Source organism: Aspergillus vadensis (genome assembly GCF_003184925.1).
Source record: "Aspergillus vadensis CBS 113365 unplaced genomic scaffold BO88scaffold_16, whole genome shotgun sequence".
NCBI classification, from domain to species: Eukaryota; Fungi; Ascomycota; class Eurotiomycetes; order Eurotiales; family Aspergillaceae; genus Aspergillus; species Aspergillus vadensis.
In genome coordinates, this window is record NW_020292054.1 from 654,224 (window position 1) to 667,680 (window position 13,457).

General features: G+C 51.2%; 5 protein-coding genes across 5 annotated transcripts; 4 read left to right on the forward strand and 1 right to left on the reverse strand.

The window, feature by feature from the left end:
- The first annotated feature begins 22 nt into the window (after positions 1 to 22).
- Positions 23 to 1,438, forward strand: BO88DRAFT_406071 (oxidoreductase, short chain dehydrogenase/reductase family). Its single transcript, XM_025707061.1, has 4 exons — positions 23 to 304; positions 384 to 747; positions 799 to 1,160; positions 1,240 to 1,438. The coding sequence occupies exons 1-4, from the start codon at positions 148 to 150 to the stop codon at positions 1,257 to 1,259; spliced, it is 903 nt and encodes a 300-aa protein (XP_025561520.1). The 5' UTR covers positions 23 to 147; the 3' UTR covers positions 1,260 to 1,438.
- Positions 1,439 to 3,555, reverse strand: BO88DRAFT_391451 (cytochrome P450). Its single transcript, XM_025705007.1, has 5 exons — positions 3,222 to 3,555; positions 3,009 to 3,159; positions 1,980 to 2,947; positions 1,644 to 1,927; positions 1,439 to 1,593 (listed from the first exon to the last, which is right to left on the reverse strand). Exons 1-5 carry the CDS (start codon positions 3,382 to 3,384, stop codon positions 1,555 to 1,557), a joined length of 1,605 nt encoding a protein of 534 aa, XP_025561521.1. The 5' UTR covers positions 3,385 to 3,555; the 3' UTR covers positions 1,439 to 1,554.
- An 841-nt stretch (positions 3,556 to 4,396) lies between these two features.
- Positions 4,397 to 5,656, forward strand: BO88DRAFT_416680 (fungal specific transcription factor domain-containing protein; the record flags this gene model as incomplete). Its single annotated transcript, XM_025708265.1, has 6 exons — positions 4,397 to 4,444; positions 4,550 to 4,594; positions 4,647 to 4,750; positions 4,803 to 4,966; positions 5,011 to 5,136; positions 5,187 to 5,656. The coding sequence occupies 6 exons, from the start codon at positions 4,397 to 4,399 to the stop codon at positions 5,654 to 5,656; spliced, it is 957 nt and encodes a 318-aa protein (XP_025561522.1).
- A 527-nt stretch (positions 5,657 to 6,183) lies between these two features.
- On the forward strand, positions 6,184 to 7,431 carry BO88DRAFT_444910 (NAD(P)-dependent alcohol dehydrogenase; the record flags this gene model as incomplete). Its single annotated transcript, XM_025710157.1, has 3 exons — positions 6,184 to 6,244; positions 6,285 to 6,376; positions 6,481 to 7,431. 3 exons carry the CDS (start codon positions 6,184 to 6,186, stop codon positions 7,429 to 7,431), a joined length of 1,104 nt encoding a protein of 367 aa, XP_025561523.1.
- Positions 7,432 to 9,124: 1,693 nt separating this feature from the next.
- Positions 9,125 to 13,395, forward strand: BO88DRAFT_489161 (HECT domain protein; the record flags this gene model as incomplete). Its single annotated transcript, XM_025712677.1, has 3 exons — positions 9,125 to 9,465; positions 9,520 to 13,222; positions 13,273 to 13,395. The coding sequence occupies exons 1-3, from the start codon at positions 9,263 to 9,265 to the stop codon at positions 13,393 to 13,395; spliced, it is 4,029 nt and encodes a 1,342-aa protein (XP_025561524.1). The 5' UTR covers positions 9,125 to 9,262.
- Positions 13,396 to 13,457: the final 62 nt, after the last annotated feature.

Genomic DNA, 13,457 nt, shown 5'->3' on the forward strand with positions numbered 1-13,457 from the left:
ATTTGCCTTTTTGAGTTGATACCCAGAACCCAGTTATCAAACATTCACCCCACTCTCATCATCTCAGTCGACGTCGTTAAATCTCTATAACCTGGGCTCCACTCATCACTTAGTTACCTGATAGAATAAGACTTCACTATAATCACTATGGGATCCAACTCAGATACTCCTGCAATCCCTTGGATGCAACTAGGAGAGCTTGACCCTCAGTCATCTCTCACGCCACCCCCTGCGCCTTTCCCGTCGAGTAACAGTGCAGCCGACAACGCGAGACAGAGATTCGCAGTGAAGGGCAATGCCATCTGTATGTCATTTCATCTCGCCGTCTCTCTTCTCTTTTCTTAGCAAAGAGTAAAAACCAAATGGGCTAAGGCAGTGTATAGTCACCGGCGGCGCCGGTGCCCTAGCACTCACCTCAGCTCGAGCACTCCTCGAGCACGGTCTACAAGGCCTAGCTCTCCTAGACCTACCCACATCCCTCACAAAGAGCAAAGAGCACATCTCAGCCATTCAGAATGATTTCCCCAACACCAACGTCGTAACCATACCCTGCAACGTGACTATCGAAGCAGAAGTCCAATCCGCAGTTCAATCAGCCATAGACCGTCTCGGCGATTTGAGAATCTTATGCTGCTTCGCAGGAATAGTCAACTGCGTCCCGTCAATCGACATGACCCTAGACGATTACAAGAGAATGCAAGACGTAAACGCAACAGGAAGCTGGATCATGGCGCAGACTGTTGCAAGGTAAGGTCACCTAGACTTGCACTTCAACAACTCATAATAACTATAAACCAGACACATGATCTCCCGTAAAACAGGCGGAAAAATTGTCTTGATTGCCTCTATCAGCGGCCACCGCGTTAACTACCCCCAGCCTCAGCTAGCATACAATATCTCCAAAGCCAGTATTCTTCATATGAAGAGCTGTCTCGCCGCTGAATGGGCGCAGTATGGTATTTACGTCAACTCCATCTCGCCTGGGTATATGGATACGGTTCTGAACGAGGGTGATCAGCTGTCGGGTCATCGTGCGGTATGGGCTGATCGCAATCCTATGCGGCGTATGGGGTCGCCGCAGGAGTTGACGGGGCCGGTGGTGCTTTTGTGTAGTGATGTTGGAGGGAGTTATCTGAATGGGGTGGATATTGTGGTTGATGGTAAGTTCTTTCCATTATATTTATATGACGAGGAAGGTGTCGTGGCATAGTAGCTAACGAAGACTTATTTGGTGGATAGGTGGAGGTCTGGTATTCTAGTTGTTGGTTGGGAGTTTGGGATATCTGCATAACGGAGTACTATTGAGATTCAATATAAGGATGATATGATAAGATCTGAAGATGTAAGGGTTTTGTATAATTCAAACCGACGGCAGTTAGTAGAAAGCATTACACATACCAATTCTTTGGCAAATTGACTGGTGGAAGGTATAGCTGGGAAATTAGATTGGCTTTAAATATACTAATTTGGTAACTATTGTGAATTCTGTACAAACGAGTCAAACGGCAGTGAGCGTCCGCCCCTCCTCTCTTTTCCATTAACCGTCACTCTAGTTTACCACTTCCTCTCATGAAATGTCAACGGGCAGTCATCCTGACCGATAGTTAGTACTTGCAACTTTTGCTTTCTCACTGGTCACTTACCTTGGGAAAGATGGTTGCGAAGACCTTGATTTCCTCCGATAGCGGGGTCGCGTGGTGCTTCCAGTCCAGCAGCAACGAGGCTTTGCCGATGAGCAGCACCAGATTGAGCTGCGCATAGTGCTGTCCAATGCATACATGTGGACCCGTTCCAAACACGAGATAGTTATTCTTTCCCTTCTCCTCAGCATCCCCGGTATAATAACGCTCAGGATTGAATTCGTCAGGGTTCTCGTATACCTCCTCGTCCCGGAGGGCAAGGTACGTGGTGGGGATAACCATCGCTCCTGTCACTAGTTAGCACCGGCTAAGGTCTATGGTTCGTGTTATAAGGCTCACCTTTAGGGACAGTGTAGGAGTCAGTGATTGGGAACGGCTTCTTCGCCATATAAGGTACCATGATCACGGGAGGTCGGTACCGCAGAAGCTCCCTGACGACCGCACGGGTATAGGTCATCGACTCGAGTTGGTCCAAGTCAACCTCAGCATGGACGTTACCGTTACGGACCTTATGATTTTCCTCACGCACTCGATCGAGCACGTCGGGGCGTTGTGCCATTGTTTGAAAGAGCCAGGTGGCTGCGCTGCTGGTAGCATCCTGGGAAGCAAACAAGAATGCGAGCACTGTCTGAGCGATCTCCCAATCCGCGAAATCACGTAGCAGAGGAGATGGCTTTTCCATGTTCTCCATTGGCATTCCCTTGGCTTCAGCTTCAACCCATTGCTTTGAGGCCAGAATATTCTTGACCCACGCGTCCATAATACAAGTGGGTTCTTTGCCGGCTGCCATACAGACCTTGCTCTTTGCACTGGCCTGGCAAAACTCGGCCATGACCATATCACTCGCCTTCTTACCATACCATGCCTTTGTGAAAGGCAGAATAATAGGAAAGTTGACCAGCTCCATTGCCTCTGTGATCAGATAATAGTCATCAGAGATTTTCTTCACAGCCTCGTCGGAAATATAATAGCCGCAGAATGTGCGGAGCGATACGGCGCACATCAATTCGCGAAACTCGGGCATAAAGGGCACTGGCTTGCCGCCGGCTTTTTGCGTGATGTCAAGGAAGCGCTCGAAGTACTGATTATAGACACCCTCCTGACCGGGGAGGTAAGACTGCAGTGCCTTCCTTGTGAAAAGGCCGTTGAGGCCCTTGCGGAAATCCACATGTGGTTTCCCATCCATAAAGACAAAGTTCTCCTTCCCCAGGAGCTTATGAGCGACATCCACGACGCAGGGCTTCACGTAGGTCGGGGAGTTGAACACTTTCCTAGCCAAATCACGGGTTGAGGCAATCACGACGAACCTGGACCGGGATTTATTAGTCTGGTCTATGTTAACGATCCGTATGCGCCAGGGGAACGAACTTGTGAAAGACGGACACGCAACTGAGCGGGCCACTTTTCCATTTGGCATAATATTCCTCGAACTTGGGGTTGACCGACTCCAAGAATGGTCCAATAAAGGGTATCTTGAAGGCTGGGCCCACAATGTTGCCTTTGTTTATGAGGTACATGACTGAAAAGCAAGCCGTCTTAGGATCATTCGAGTGAATCATAATTAGCGATCAAAAGACATACTTTGGTCATAAGCGACAAGAACTGCGAGAATGGTTAAGGCGATAGTCCACGGGCTCGCATTGCTGATGGCATCAACGACACCCTCGAATTGGGAGGGAATGGGCAAGTTGCTGGCTCGAACGCTAGCGAGCGGCGACGCGAAGCTGGGAGAGTTGGCCTCCATGTTGTGTGAATCCTGCGATTTGTACACGCAGGCCGATTGAATGCCGGCGACTTCCGACCGGACTGTCAAACACAAAGATATAGATGAAGCGGAGACGAGCTCCTGCAATTAACGGCCTGTGCGCTATGCGACCGTGCCGGACAACGCGTTGTCGAATATTGTGAAGATGGGTAATTCGGAAAGTTTGACTGAGTGCCAGGCTGGGCAGTCGCGCCTTTTAAAAACCCCTGGATCTCATGGGATTCTTACTGGGGGGGGCAGTCTGATTAGTAGCAAATCCTTCGTGGTTTCCATGCGTAAGCCCCCGGGCTGTCATTGGACTGATTCCTAACATCTAAAATCTAAGTAAGTAGTAATAACTCTGCGGCGTTGCACGGCGCTAATCTAGCAATCATTCGCAGTGTCTTCGAGATATCATGCTACTCTGATAAGCTGGATATAATCAGGGGAAAAACACTCTTTCCCGATCGCATGATGCCAGAGCAACGGCCACTATCGCTAGTGCTGACGCACGACTTCTTTATCCTCTCTCTTGAGCGCCACGATTTCGGCCAATCACGTTGCAATTGCACCGTTCGGGCCTCTTCACAAAAGACTGACTGCGACGCTAAGTATCTGAGGGTTGTTAGTCAAGAGAGCGAGTATCTACCAAAGATTTTTCAGTGAGCTAGGTGGCAGATGTCCATAGATAGACCGGCGAATGAACGATCAGAGAACCGCATCCAGGAGTACATCACACTGATCTTCCCAGGGCTATCCAAGACTAATTTAGACATTGACAGAGGGAGGGGCTCTTTGTAATGAAGTGAGATATCAGGATAACCCTTTTTGCTCGTCTTAAGCGTCAAAATAAGCTCTCAAAAACGGCGTCTTTGACATCTCTAGATCAGAAGCTAACCTGCGTGGATCGATCCAGCGGGGTCTTCGGACGCCTGCGGGCCGACCACAACGATCACTAGAGTATAAACCTTGTGTTGATGTAACGCATTCCTGCCACAAATCAATCACCAGCATGGCAAAACGGATGAGACTAAAATCAGAGACACAGGAGCTTCGGGCAGTAAGTCTGCCACATTAGCAGGAAGCCTGTCGTTAGACTAACAAGAAGTAGTGTGTGGAGTGCCGGGTAAGAATGAACCCAACATATACCTAAGGGCTATCCCAGGTGGCCATTACAGTTCTGACATGCTCCAAGAGACAAAAGAGCAAGGTATGGCCCTGAGAGCTAATCTAGGAACTGCTAGCTATTTTCGTACTAATAGTATATTGCCAAGTATTCTGGAACAGCCCCATGCTCTTACTGCTCGAGGACTAAAAAGCGATGTCGCTTCGAGCGTGTACCACCACGGACACTGTTGACTCGCAAGTGAGTGTAGGCTCCTGTGTACCATAAAAACGTGCTCTCAGCATGTAGGTAGGAAAATTGAAGAGAATGAGCAGCTCTGTGAGAAGTTGATGACCCTTGCCCAGAATTTGGATCCGAACATCGACATCGAAGAAGCATTAAAGGCATCTCCAGGGGCTGAGCAGCGGCATGATAATAATGAAACAGACCACAATAGCTTGCTATGCGTAAGCCCTGGTGCGAAAAGTTCCACCCCATTGGAGAATTTTGAATGGAACGAGGGTCCAATGACCTCGTCTCATCTGCCAAACAAGCCCTCGATGGAATGGCATCACTACCAAGCGAAGGGGCAGAATCCGGGGACTTAGGTAAGTGGCCTGAGAAATTCTGTATGGTCGAGATTGATGGTGAGTCTTCGGAAACTCATCCGGGTCATGTATACTGGAGACCATCTCAGATTTACTGCCCGAGCATCCTGCTCCTTTGGTTGCTCGAAGAGGACAACGCCCTGCAGATTCGACCAAGTTAGCGAGTCCGCACATGCTGAGAGAACTAGATAATGCCATCCTCACGGACCCTCCATTTGACGCCTATTTCGGGTGGTATAACAAATCCTTTCCCATTCTACATGAAAAGACGTTCAGAGAGAAGTACCAGAACCGCCATCGTATACCACCTCACTCCACATGGCGCTTGATTTTATATGTCGTTCTGGGAATCGGTGACTGGGTGGTATCCGGTGGCTCCAAGGTAGAGGAGTCCAGATATTACATGGCTGCACGATCGCGTATGTCAATGAATCTGCTGGAGTCGAGAGATCGCGGGACTGCCTGGCTAATCCGAGCCAGAAGAATCAGGCTGCAGCGCGGTGCTTGGAAGTACTTGACCGGATTATGTATCAGTCACAAGCTACGCCTACTGCAGTAGGGGAGCATTCCTTGACAAGTGTCCCGGGCACGGCACCTTTACCAATGGAGTATAATAGCACGGGCACGCGTCTCGATACACTTGCTGTTGACCCTTCATGCTCTTTGATGCGACGTCATTTGATATGGATGTCTTTGAAGGACTCGAGGGGTTTCCGAATACAAACGAAGTTGAATCGTTTGGTTATGTCTTAGGGGCTGCACCGGTCGCTGAAAATGCAGAGAACTGGCAAACGTGAATTGTAGAGAATGGGTATCACTTGGACTGGGCTCTATTGAGACCCTTTAACAGGGAAGAGAATTATGAAATGAAGACCAAAGAAAAAGCAGAACAAGAATCACCAAAGCAGAGAGGATGTTAATCTATCAGACTATCGGAGCACGGCTGGCCGCTGGATATCTGCCCCGACTGCGCTTCAACGAACGTCAGTCTTACCATCCACTTAACTGTCCTCGGCCGACAGAGCGCCGACGCTTGATGGAAAGCTTGTATATGAACATCTCAAGCGGGGTCATCAACTGCCAAGAATGCCATTGATCAACAAATTTGACCAGACTCCAATCCAACTACATACCAAAATTCCCCCAGGTTTCTGGACAGACACAAGTTAAACTACCATGGACCCCAGCACTCGTAACCCCATCCTGCCTCCTTTACGGCCCCCTCGACGCACGCTTCGAAGACCTTCCAATCCCCACCCTCGACAATAACCCTCATGATGTCCTCATCCGCATAGCATACCGGCGTCTGCGGCAGCGATGTAATCTCCATCTATCTCATTTCATCCTATAAATTCCTCAAGTCATACTCACCCGCACCATCAGGTCCACTTCTGGCTCCACGGCGGCATCCCCACATACGTCTCCCCCACGCACCCCCTAACCATGGGCCACGAAGCGTCTGGAATCATCCACGCCATCGGCACCGCCGTAACCACCCTCCAGCCCGGCGACAAAGTCTCCATCGAGCCCGGCTATCCCTGTCGACGCTGCACCTCCTGCAAAAGCGGACGATACAACCTCTGCCCGGAGATGAAGTTCGCGGCAGACCCGCCATTCGTGCATGGCACGCTGACCAAATATTTCCGCGTCCCTGCAGACTTCTGCTACAAGGTGCCTGAGTGCATCAAGTTAGAGGAAGCGGTGTTGATAGAGCCATTGGCTGTAGCTGTTCACGCTGTGAGACTTGCTGATGTGAGGCCTGGACAGAAGGTCGTGGTATTTGGGGCAGGCACGGTGGGATTGTTTTGTGCGGCAGTGGCGAGGGAGTTTGGGGCTAGTGTTGTGGTCTCGGTGGATGTGGTGGAGGGGAGGGTGGGATTTGCGAGGGGGTTTGTTGGGGAGGGGGTGGGCAGGGGAGTGGTCAGGGATAGGGATTTGGAGGTGGAGGGGGATGTTGAGAGGATACTGAATGAGGGTGAATTGAGGGATAATGGTGGTGCGGATGTCGTGATTGATGCGTCGGGGGCAGAGATGGCGGTGCAGACGGGGGTGTTTGTGCTGAAGAAGGGGGGCACGTATGTGCAGGCTGGGATGGGGAAGAGGATGATGGAGTTTCCGATTGCCGAGATGTGTGAGAAGGAGGTTGTGGCCAAGGGGTGTTTCCGGTATGGAGCTGGGGATTTTGACTTGGGGGTGGATCTTGTGAGGAGGGGGAGAGTGGTGCTCGAGGGTTTCATATCGAGGGTGTTTCCGTTTGAGGAGGCGACGGAGGCGTGGGAGGCTGCTAGACGGGGAGAGGGGATTAAGATGGTAATTCAGGGGCCTAGGTTATGATGGATGGGACTAAGTGATTGATTGCTATGCAGTAGATCAAAGAGGCTGTATTTCGAATCAAATAGCTAGTCCCTGTCTAAGGAAGACCAGGACCGACAATACTACTATTAACTGCGGGGCTAAAACACGGAATATATTTCCATGCACGCTACATCGCCTGTTTATGGCTCGACCATAACGCCTCGAATGTGATATAGATCAAAAGACCCATACGGCTGAAGAGGGGGCTTGTCTCAGTCTGCGCGTGCCGGATGAATCGAGAAATATGAGCCCGATATATAGATTGAAAGTACTTAATGTTGCAATACATGTGCATGTTGCAACCCGCTCTTGCGTTATTTGGTCCACTGTCCGATTCGGACACATGCATGATTATCTCTAACCCGCAAAATTTGGAACAGAACAGATTAGCTAGCTTCACTCCGTTGTATCTTGCAGCAGTCGCTTGCACTAAGGTCATCGAACTCAGCACTGATGTTATGAGGGGTCACTAACCCAGTCAGTAGTGTAGAGGGCACCACAACATCATGGCGTTGACTAGAACCTGGAAATACCGGACTTTCAAACCAGACTATAACTCGGGAGAGTTGAAGTTGGGATTGGAAGAGCGTAAGACTCCACCTTTGATACTGGAATAACTTCCTACATCAAGACAGTTTTACCATGCCTCAGATGCCTTGCCAAGAAGCTAGACCATATCTTCCGCAGCTGAGGGGGGTAATAAGGGGACAAGCAATATAAATAGTGGCAAGATCTTTGACGAGGGCTGAAATAGCAGCGAAGTGGAATAGTGAGCAGTCGATCCGCCCTTACTATCATAATAAGTAATTTCAATAGTCATGGAATACTTTATGCTGTATTTTGGCCTTGGACGATGTAGTGGTGGCCATATTGCCATTAAGCAATGCACTCCTTTATGATCAACTGTTGCGTCTGACAGTGATTGTAGATTGGCAAATACTGTTCTCAGTTGCAGTAATATTATGGGGAAGTGTTGCGGTTCCAATCGTGGCTGCATTACTTGAGAATATGGGCTAACAGTTGGAAAGGTGGTCTCGAGACAAAGCCTTTGCAATAATTTGACGATGCCATTGTCCAGGATAATCAAGACCACCATAAGATAGAGGGCAGAAAGCTAGGGAAAGCTTGGTAGGAAATGTCCCTATAATCATGGTCTAGCAGCCGAGACAGTTGAGAGGTCTGCAGAGCACAGACTTGTGGGATTCATGTGTCACACATCAGCACTGGCTGCTGACAGCATGAACAACATTTTCAGCCCCGTCGAGACCCATGTAAGGGTTTATAATGGACTTTGCACTTATCTTACACCAGTCAATGCGCGGACTTATTCCGTGGAGATAGCTCCCTTGCCTCTGCAGCAAAATTTATCTTGTCCTCCGTGATTAACACGGTATGAATACAAGAACATGATTACCAAGTAAGGCCTTCTGCAATCCAGTGTGTAACAGGAATCATCACCATAGCTAATAAAAGGCTAAAGGGACATCGGAGGTAACAAAGTAGATACAAGTGAGAGCCTGTGATCACAAGCAAGAACGGACTATCCGGGTTGGGACTAGCTTATTCCCTAGTGTTCCCACTGGCTGACTCATCACCCGAGCTGGTCTTGGCGCCTGAGGCCCCCCCCAAATGCTCGTGATATCAGCCTCGCAAGACCCCCAGACCCCAGAAATAACGAGTCACATAATCATCTTCGCCTCGAGTTTGACCCCTATCTTCGCTGCGCAGACCTACAAACAAAGAGGGTGTTTTGTCAAGCCACTGTTTTACCCTCGATCGCTAGCTGCGGCATGCTCCGCAGTCTGTCAAGATGACCAGGCTCCGCGGAGCTTCCGTGAGCTCGTATGAGGTTTCGCATGGAGGCATCGACCGACCCCAGTTCCACCGCTCCAAACTACCTCCGAACGCCCCCGACGTGATCGCTCAAAATACCGTGGACGTCTCGGATCCCGCGCAGGTTCTTTTATGGTGCAGAGATGAACGCCGTCGCCAGTTCAACCTCCTGGTCCGCAGGTAACGTCTATGACGCCGTGCGTGCGTTGGCCCCGCTGACGGGAACGCTTCTAGGTACAAGAATCAACTCCTCTACGGCTGCCAGGACCCTGGCTGTCAGACGCCAACTTGCGCTAGCTATCGAAAACGCGTGACGGAGGGACCATTCCGCCGGTATACTGAGCTGAGCGCCCGCACACTGGCTTGCTACTTGGCAAGCTTGGATAACGCGGAGGACGGTTTGTGTCGCAATCTCTCTCGGGTTCCTTATGAGCTTTCACCCCAGGAGTATCAACGCCGATCGAAACGACGGAATCGTACCTTGCCTTCGAACGAGCCAGCGAGAGAACGTACTGAGTCACGGAGCGGGGATCATACTGGCGCGGATGGGGTGCTAAGGCCATCACCGGTTCGGAACGTACATTCTTCCAGCTTCAATGATCGAAATGGTCGAAGTTTGTCTCCATGTGTGGAATCCCAGGACCTGACGGCGGCTATACCGGAGGAGACACCTGCAACACAGCGAATGAAAGACCCGAAGTCGTTCACTCAGAACTTGTTCGATACCCTATCGCTGAGGATGATAGAATGGTTACCTCTACGACGCTCTCCAAGTTCGCTCGGTCCGGATTCAGATCGCATAGACACCCGTCCCGAGTCTCGATCACCAAAACCGGATTTCGATGGAACGCAGCCATATTCGGATAAACCTAGGCCAAATCTAAACCGACAACGAACACCCCAACATACTGTGTCTGCAACTGCGACTCCCCAAACCCCCTCATCGCGCCATGGGAATGGTCAGTTGGCTGCGCTGGAGTTGAAACTTCCTAACCAGCAGGTTAAGCGACTGTCGCTCACGGATGTGGACCAGTGGCGCCAGAACCCACGCACAAGTCTGGAAGAGAAATCATATCAGGAGCTGAAACCCGCCCGCAAGCTCACTGTGAACACACACGTTAATGGCGATGAAACGCACAATGTACCTTCGCCACCCGCCCTACGGCATCGTCCGCAGAAGCATCGGGGGAGAACAGCAGACGGAAATTATCCCCTTCCGCAGGAGCAGCCGAAGAAAGGGCGACGTGTTTCATGGGATGGCGCGAAGTATCTCAACAATGTCCTGCTCGACGAATCCGATAAACCCGAGCCTCAGAGCGACGAACAACCTCCTCCGGAGACAGAGTCTCCTAGTGCCCGGAAACCGAAGCGCCGGAGTTCGAGTCAGAACAAATCCATTTCAAGTATCCAATCGTTATCACATTTGACGGACGAAATAATTGACGGCATGACGCAAATGATGATACTCTCTGAGGACGAGGCAGAACTGTGGAAGGACGAGCTGACGTACATGGAATCCACCGGGAGCTTCGAGGAGTCAGAGTGGCGCTTTGCGACTCCCCGTCAGCGTGAAGTGTTTTCCTTCGTTTCACAGAGCGTCTTCTATGCATTGGGGAATACCAAGCAACTCCTTCTCTCATTCCGCCAGAAATCGGCCGGTCCGACCGGAATGAATGAGGGCCAATCTAAGCCTAAGCTTGATCTCCAACAATTACAACCATCGCTCCGTAAGTTACTCCACATCTGCCCCCGGGATATTGTCTTTCACAGTCTCTGGAGCGCTACGGAGACACTATTCATCCCACCAAAGGAGCTTTCAATGTCGGGTAAACTTTCCCGCCGTTCGTCTAGCAACTCGACGAACGCCGCATCCAGCGCACCGATCATTCGTCGATCCGATTCCGAGGGCAATGAGCACTTTACTGATGCCAATGCTGCTGATGTTGCTACACTCGCCATTTTCGCCCTGGCTAGCTCTCTTCCCGAGATAGATGCACCGACATGGCGAGCGATTCTCCAAATGCGCGCGGCCGGGGGCGTATCTACGAGCTCAGACATGCAAAAGCTCTCGATACCCAGGGCCCGTCTTGTGGTAGAAACAACTGATATGCTCGAGCATGAGCTGGCCCTCCGGCTACTTGATCGCTTAGTACGCGCTCTCACGGCGCGATTGGCGTTCCACGAAATATCAAAAGCGCGACAGGTGTACTCCCGCGACTTGCCAAAACAGCGTAAGAGTAGCGTTCTGGATCTGATTGTGGACAATCTCAGCGAGCATTACGGGGCAATGACAGCGGCCATTGGCGACTTGGATCATACGCCCCCTCCTGGCGCGCCTGCTTTCATTGCTGAGTGGCTTCGCACCCTTCTCCTCAAAGAATGGGATGGTAACCCGCAACTGTCGAAAAGCAGTTCGGCTGGAGGTGCTGTTCAGATTCTGTCCCTGTTGTACAAGGAGCGCAGCCGTTTGGGCCTGGTTCCCGAAGACTTCCACACCCCGTTTCTCTCCGACAGGTTGGAACCTTTGGACATGCCTGTGGAGTGGATGGGTAGGCTTCCGAGCAACAAGACAATGCATCTATTGTCCTATCCTTTCCTTTTCCCTCCTTCAGCTTTGGTGATCTATTTCCGAGCTCTCAACTACGCGGCCATGTCCAAGTACTACGAAGCCGCTATGACTACGACAAGACACGTGACACAAACGGCCTTTGGACCCATCCAGGTTCAGGATGATGTCGGCTTACTCGCACAGTTAAAGACGTCAATGTCTACATATCTGGTCCTGATGGTTCGGCGCGACAATATTCTTATGGATGCTCTCAATCAGCTCTGGCGCCGCGAAAGACGAGAGCTTATGCGGCCACTGAAGGTACAAATGGGTATGGATGAAGGCGAGGAGGGCCTTGACCACGGTGGTGTTCAACAGGAATTCTTCCGAGTTCTGATGGCAGAAGCACTGGATCCGTCTTTTGGCATGTTCACGACGGACGCGCGGACGCGGATCTCATGGTTCCAGCCGTGTTCGTGGGAGCCCTTGTACAAGTTCGAGCTGCTTGGACTCCTCATGTCTCTGGCTGTGTATAATGGTCTCACGCTCCCGGTTAACTTCCCGACTGCCTTTTACCGCAAGCTACTCGGACTCAAGGTGAAGCACCTAGAGCACATCCAGGACGGATGGCCAGAGCTCAGCAAGGGATTGGGAGATCTACTTACATGGGAGGATGGAGATGTGGGCGACATATTTATGCGGACTTACGAATTTAGCTTCGAGGCCTTTGGGGCTGTAGAAACAGTCGACATGCAAAAGGTGGACAAAGATGCTCCCTGGCCTGTGTCGTCCACGCCATCCCGTGCCAGGAGCGGGTCGCGGTCCCTTGGGTACTCGCCTCCATGGTCAGAGGTCCGCCATTTTGCTGATCACGCCGACCTCAGCCCCCCGTCTTCGATGGCTGCAGAGACAGCGGGCTCCTACGGGGAAGCCACGAAACCGATTGACACGCTTGTCCCAGCCCAGTCGCCAACACCTCCCGCCGAGGAGGCCAGCTTGGTGACCAACAGCAACCGTGCCCAGTTTGTCAAGGACTACATCTTCTGGCTAACCGATAAGTCTGTCCGGCCTCAGTTCGAGGCGTTTGCTCAGGGGTTCTACACCTGCCTCGACCGGACTGCCCTCTCTATTTTCACACCGGAGGCACTGAAGACTGTGATAGAGGGAATTCAGACCATTGACATCCGGGAGTTGGAGCGTCACGCGCGGTATGAGGGTGGGTTTGACCCCAGCCACCGGGTGATCAGGGACTTCTGGAGTGTTGTACGGCGGTACCCAGCCGAGAAGAAGGCGCAGCTGTTGGAGTTTGTCACTGCCAGCGATCGGGTACCGGTTAATGGGATCGCGAGCATCATGTTTGTGATTCAAAAGAACGGAGTAGGAGATGCTGTAAGTGATGTCGTTTCAATGTTGTCGGGAAAAGTACTAATTTGTTGCAGCGCCTTCCCACAAGTCTGACCTGCTTCGGACGCCTCCTGTTGCCGGAATACTCCTCCCGTAGTGTCCTAGAGGAAAAGTTGAGCAAGGCGTTGGAGAACGCCCGGGGCTTTGGCGTTGCTTGATTTCGGGGACTGGTTTGGATGGTCTCGGTTTTTGGAATGGACATACCCTTTGCTGTATATGC

Excerpts from the sequence above, each read along its gene's own strand:
- BO88DRAFT_391451 (XM_025705007.1), bottom strand. The coding sequence starts at position 3,384 with ATGGAGGCCAACTCTCCCAGCTTCGCGTCGCCGCTCGCTAGCGTTCGA. Across the intron at positions 3,160-3,221 it reads TCTTGTCGCTTATGACCAAA|TCATGTACCTCATAAACAAA; the intron begins GTATGTCTTTTG and ends CTTGCTTTTCAG. Across the intron at positions 2,948-3,008 it reads TGCGTGTCCGTCTTTCACAA|GTTCGTCGTGATTGCCTCAA; the intron begins GTTCGTTCCCCT and ends ATCCCGGTCCAG.
- BO88DRAFT_406071 (XM_025707061.1), top strand. The coding sequence starts at position 148 with ATGGGATCCAACTCAGATACTCCTGCAATCCCTTGGATGCAACTAGGA. Across the intron at positions 305-383 it reads AGTGAAGGGCAATGCCATCT|TCACCGGCGGCGCCGGTGCC; the intron begins GTATGTCATTTC and ends GGCAGTGTATAG. Across the intron at positions 748-798 it reads ATGGCGCAGACTGTTGCAAG|ACACATGATCTCCCGTAAAA; the intron begins GTAAGGTCACCT and ends ACTATAAACCAG.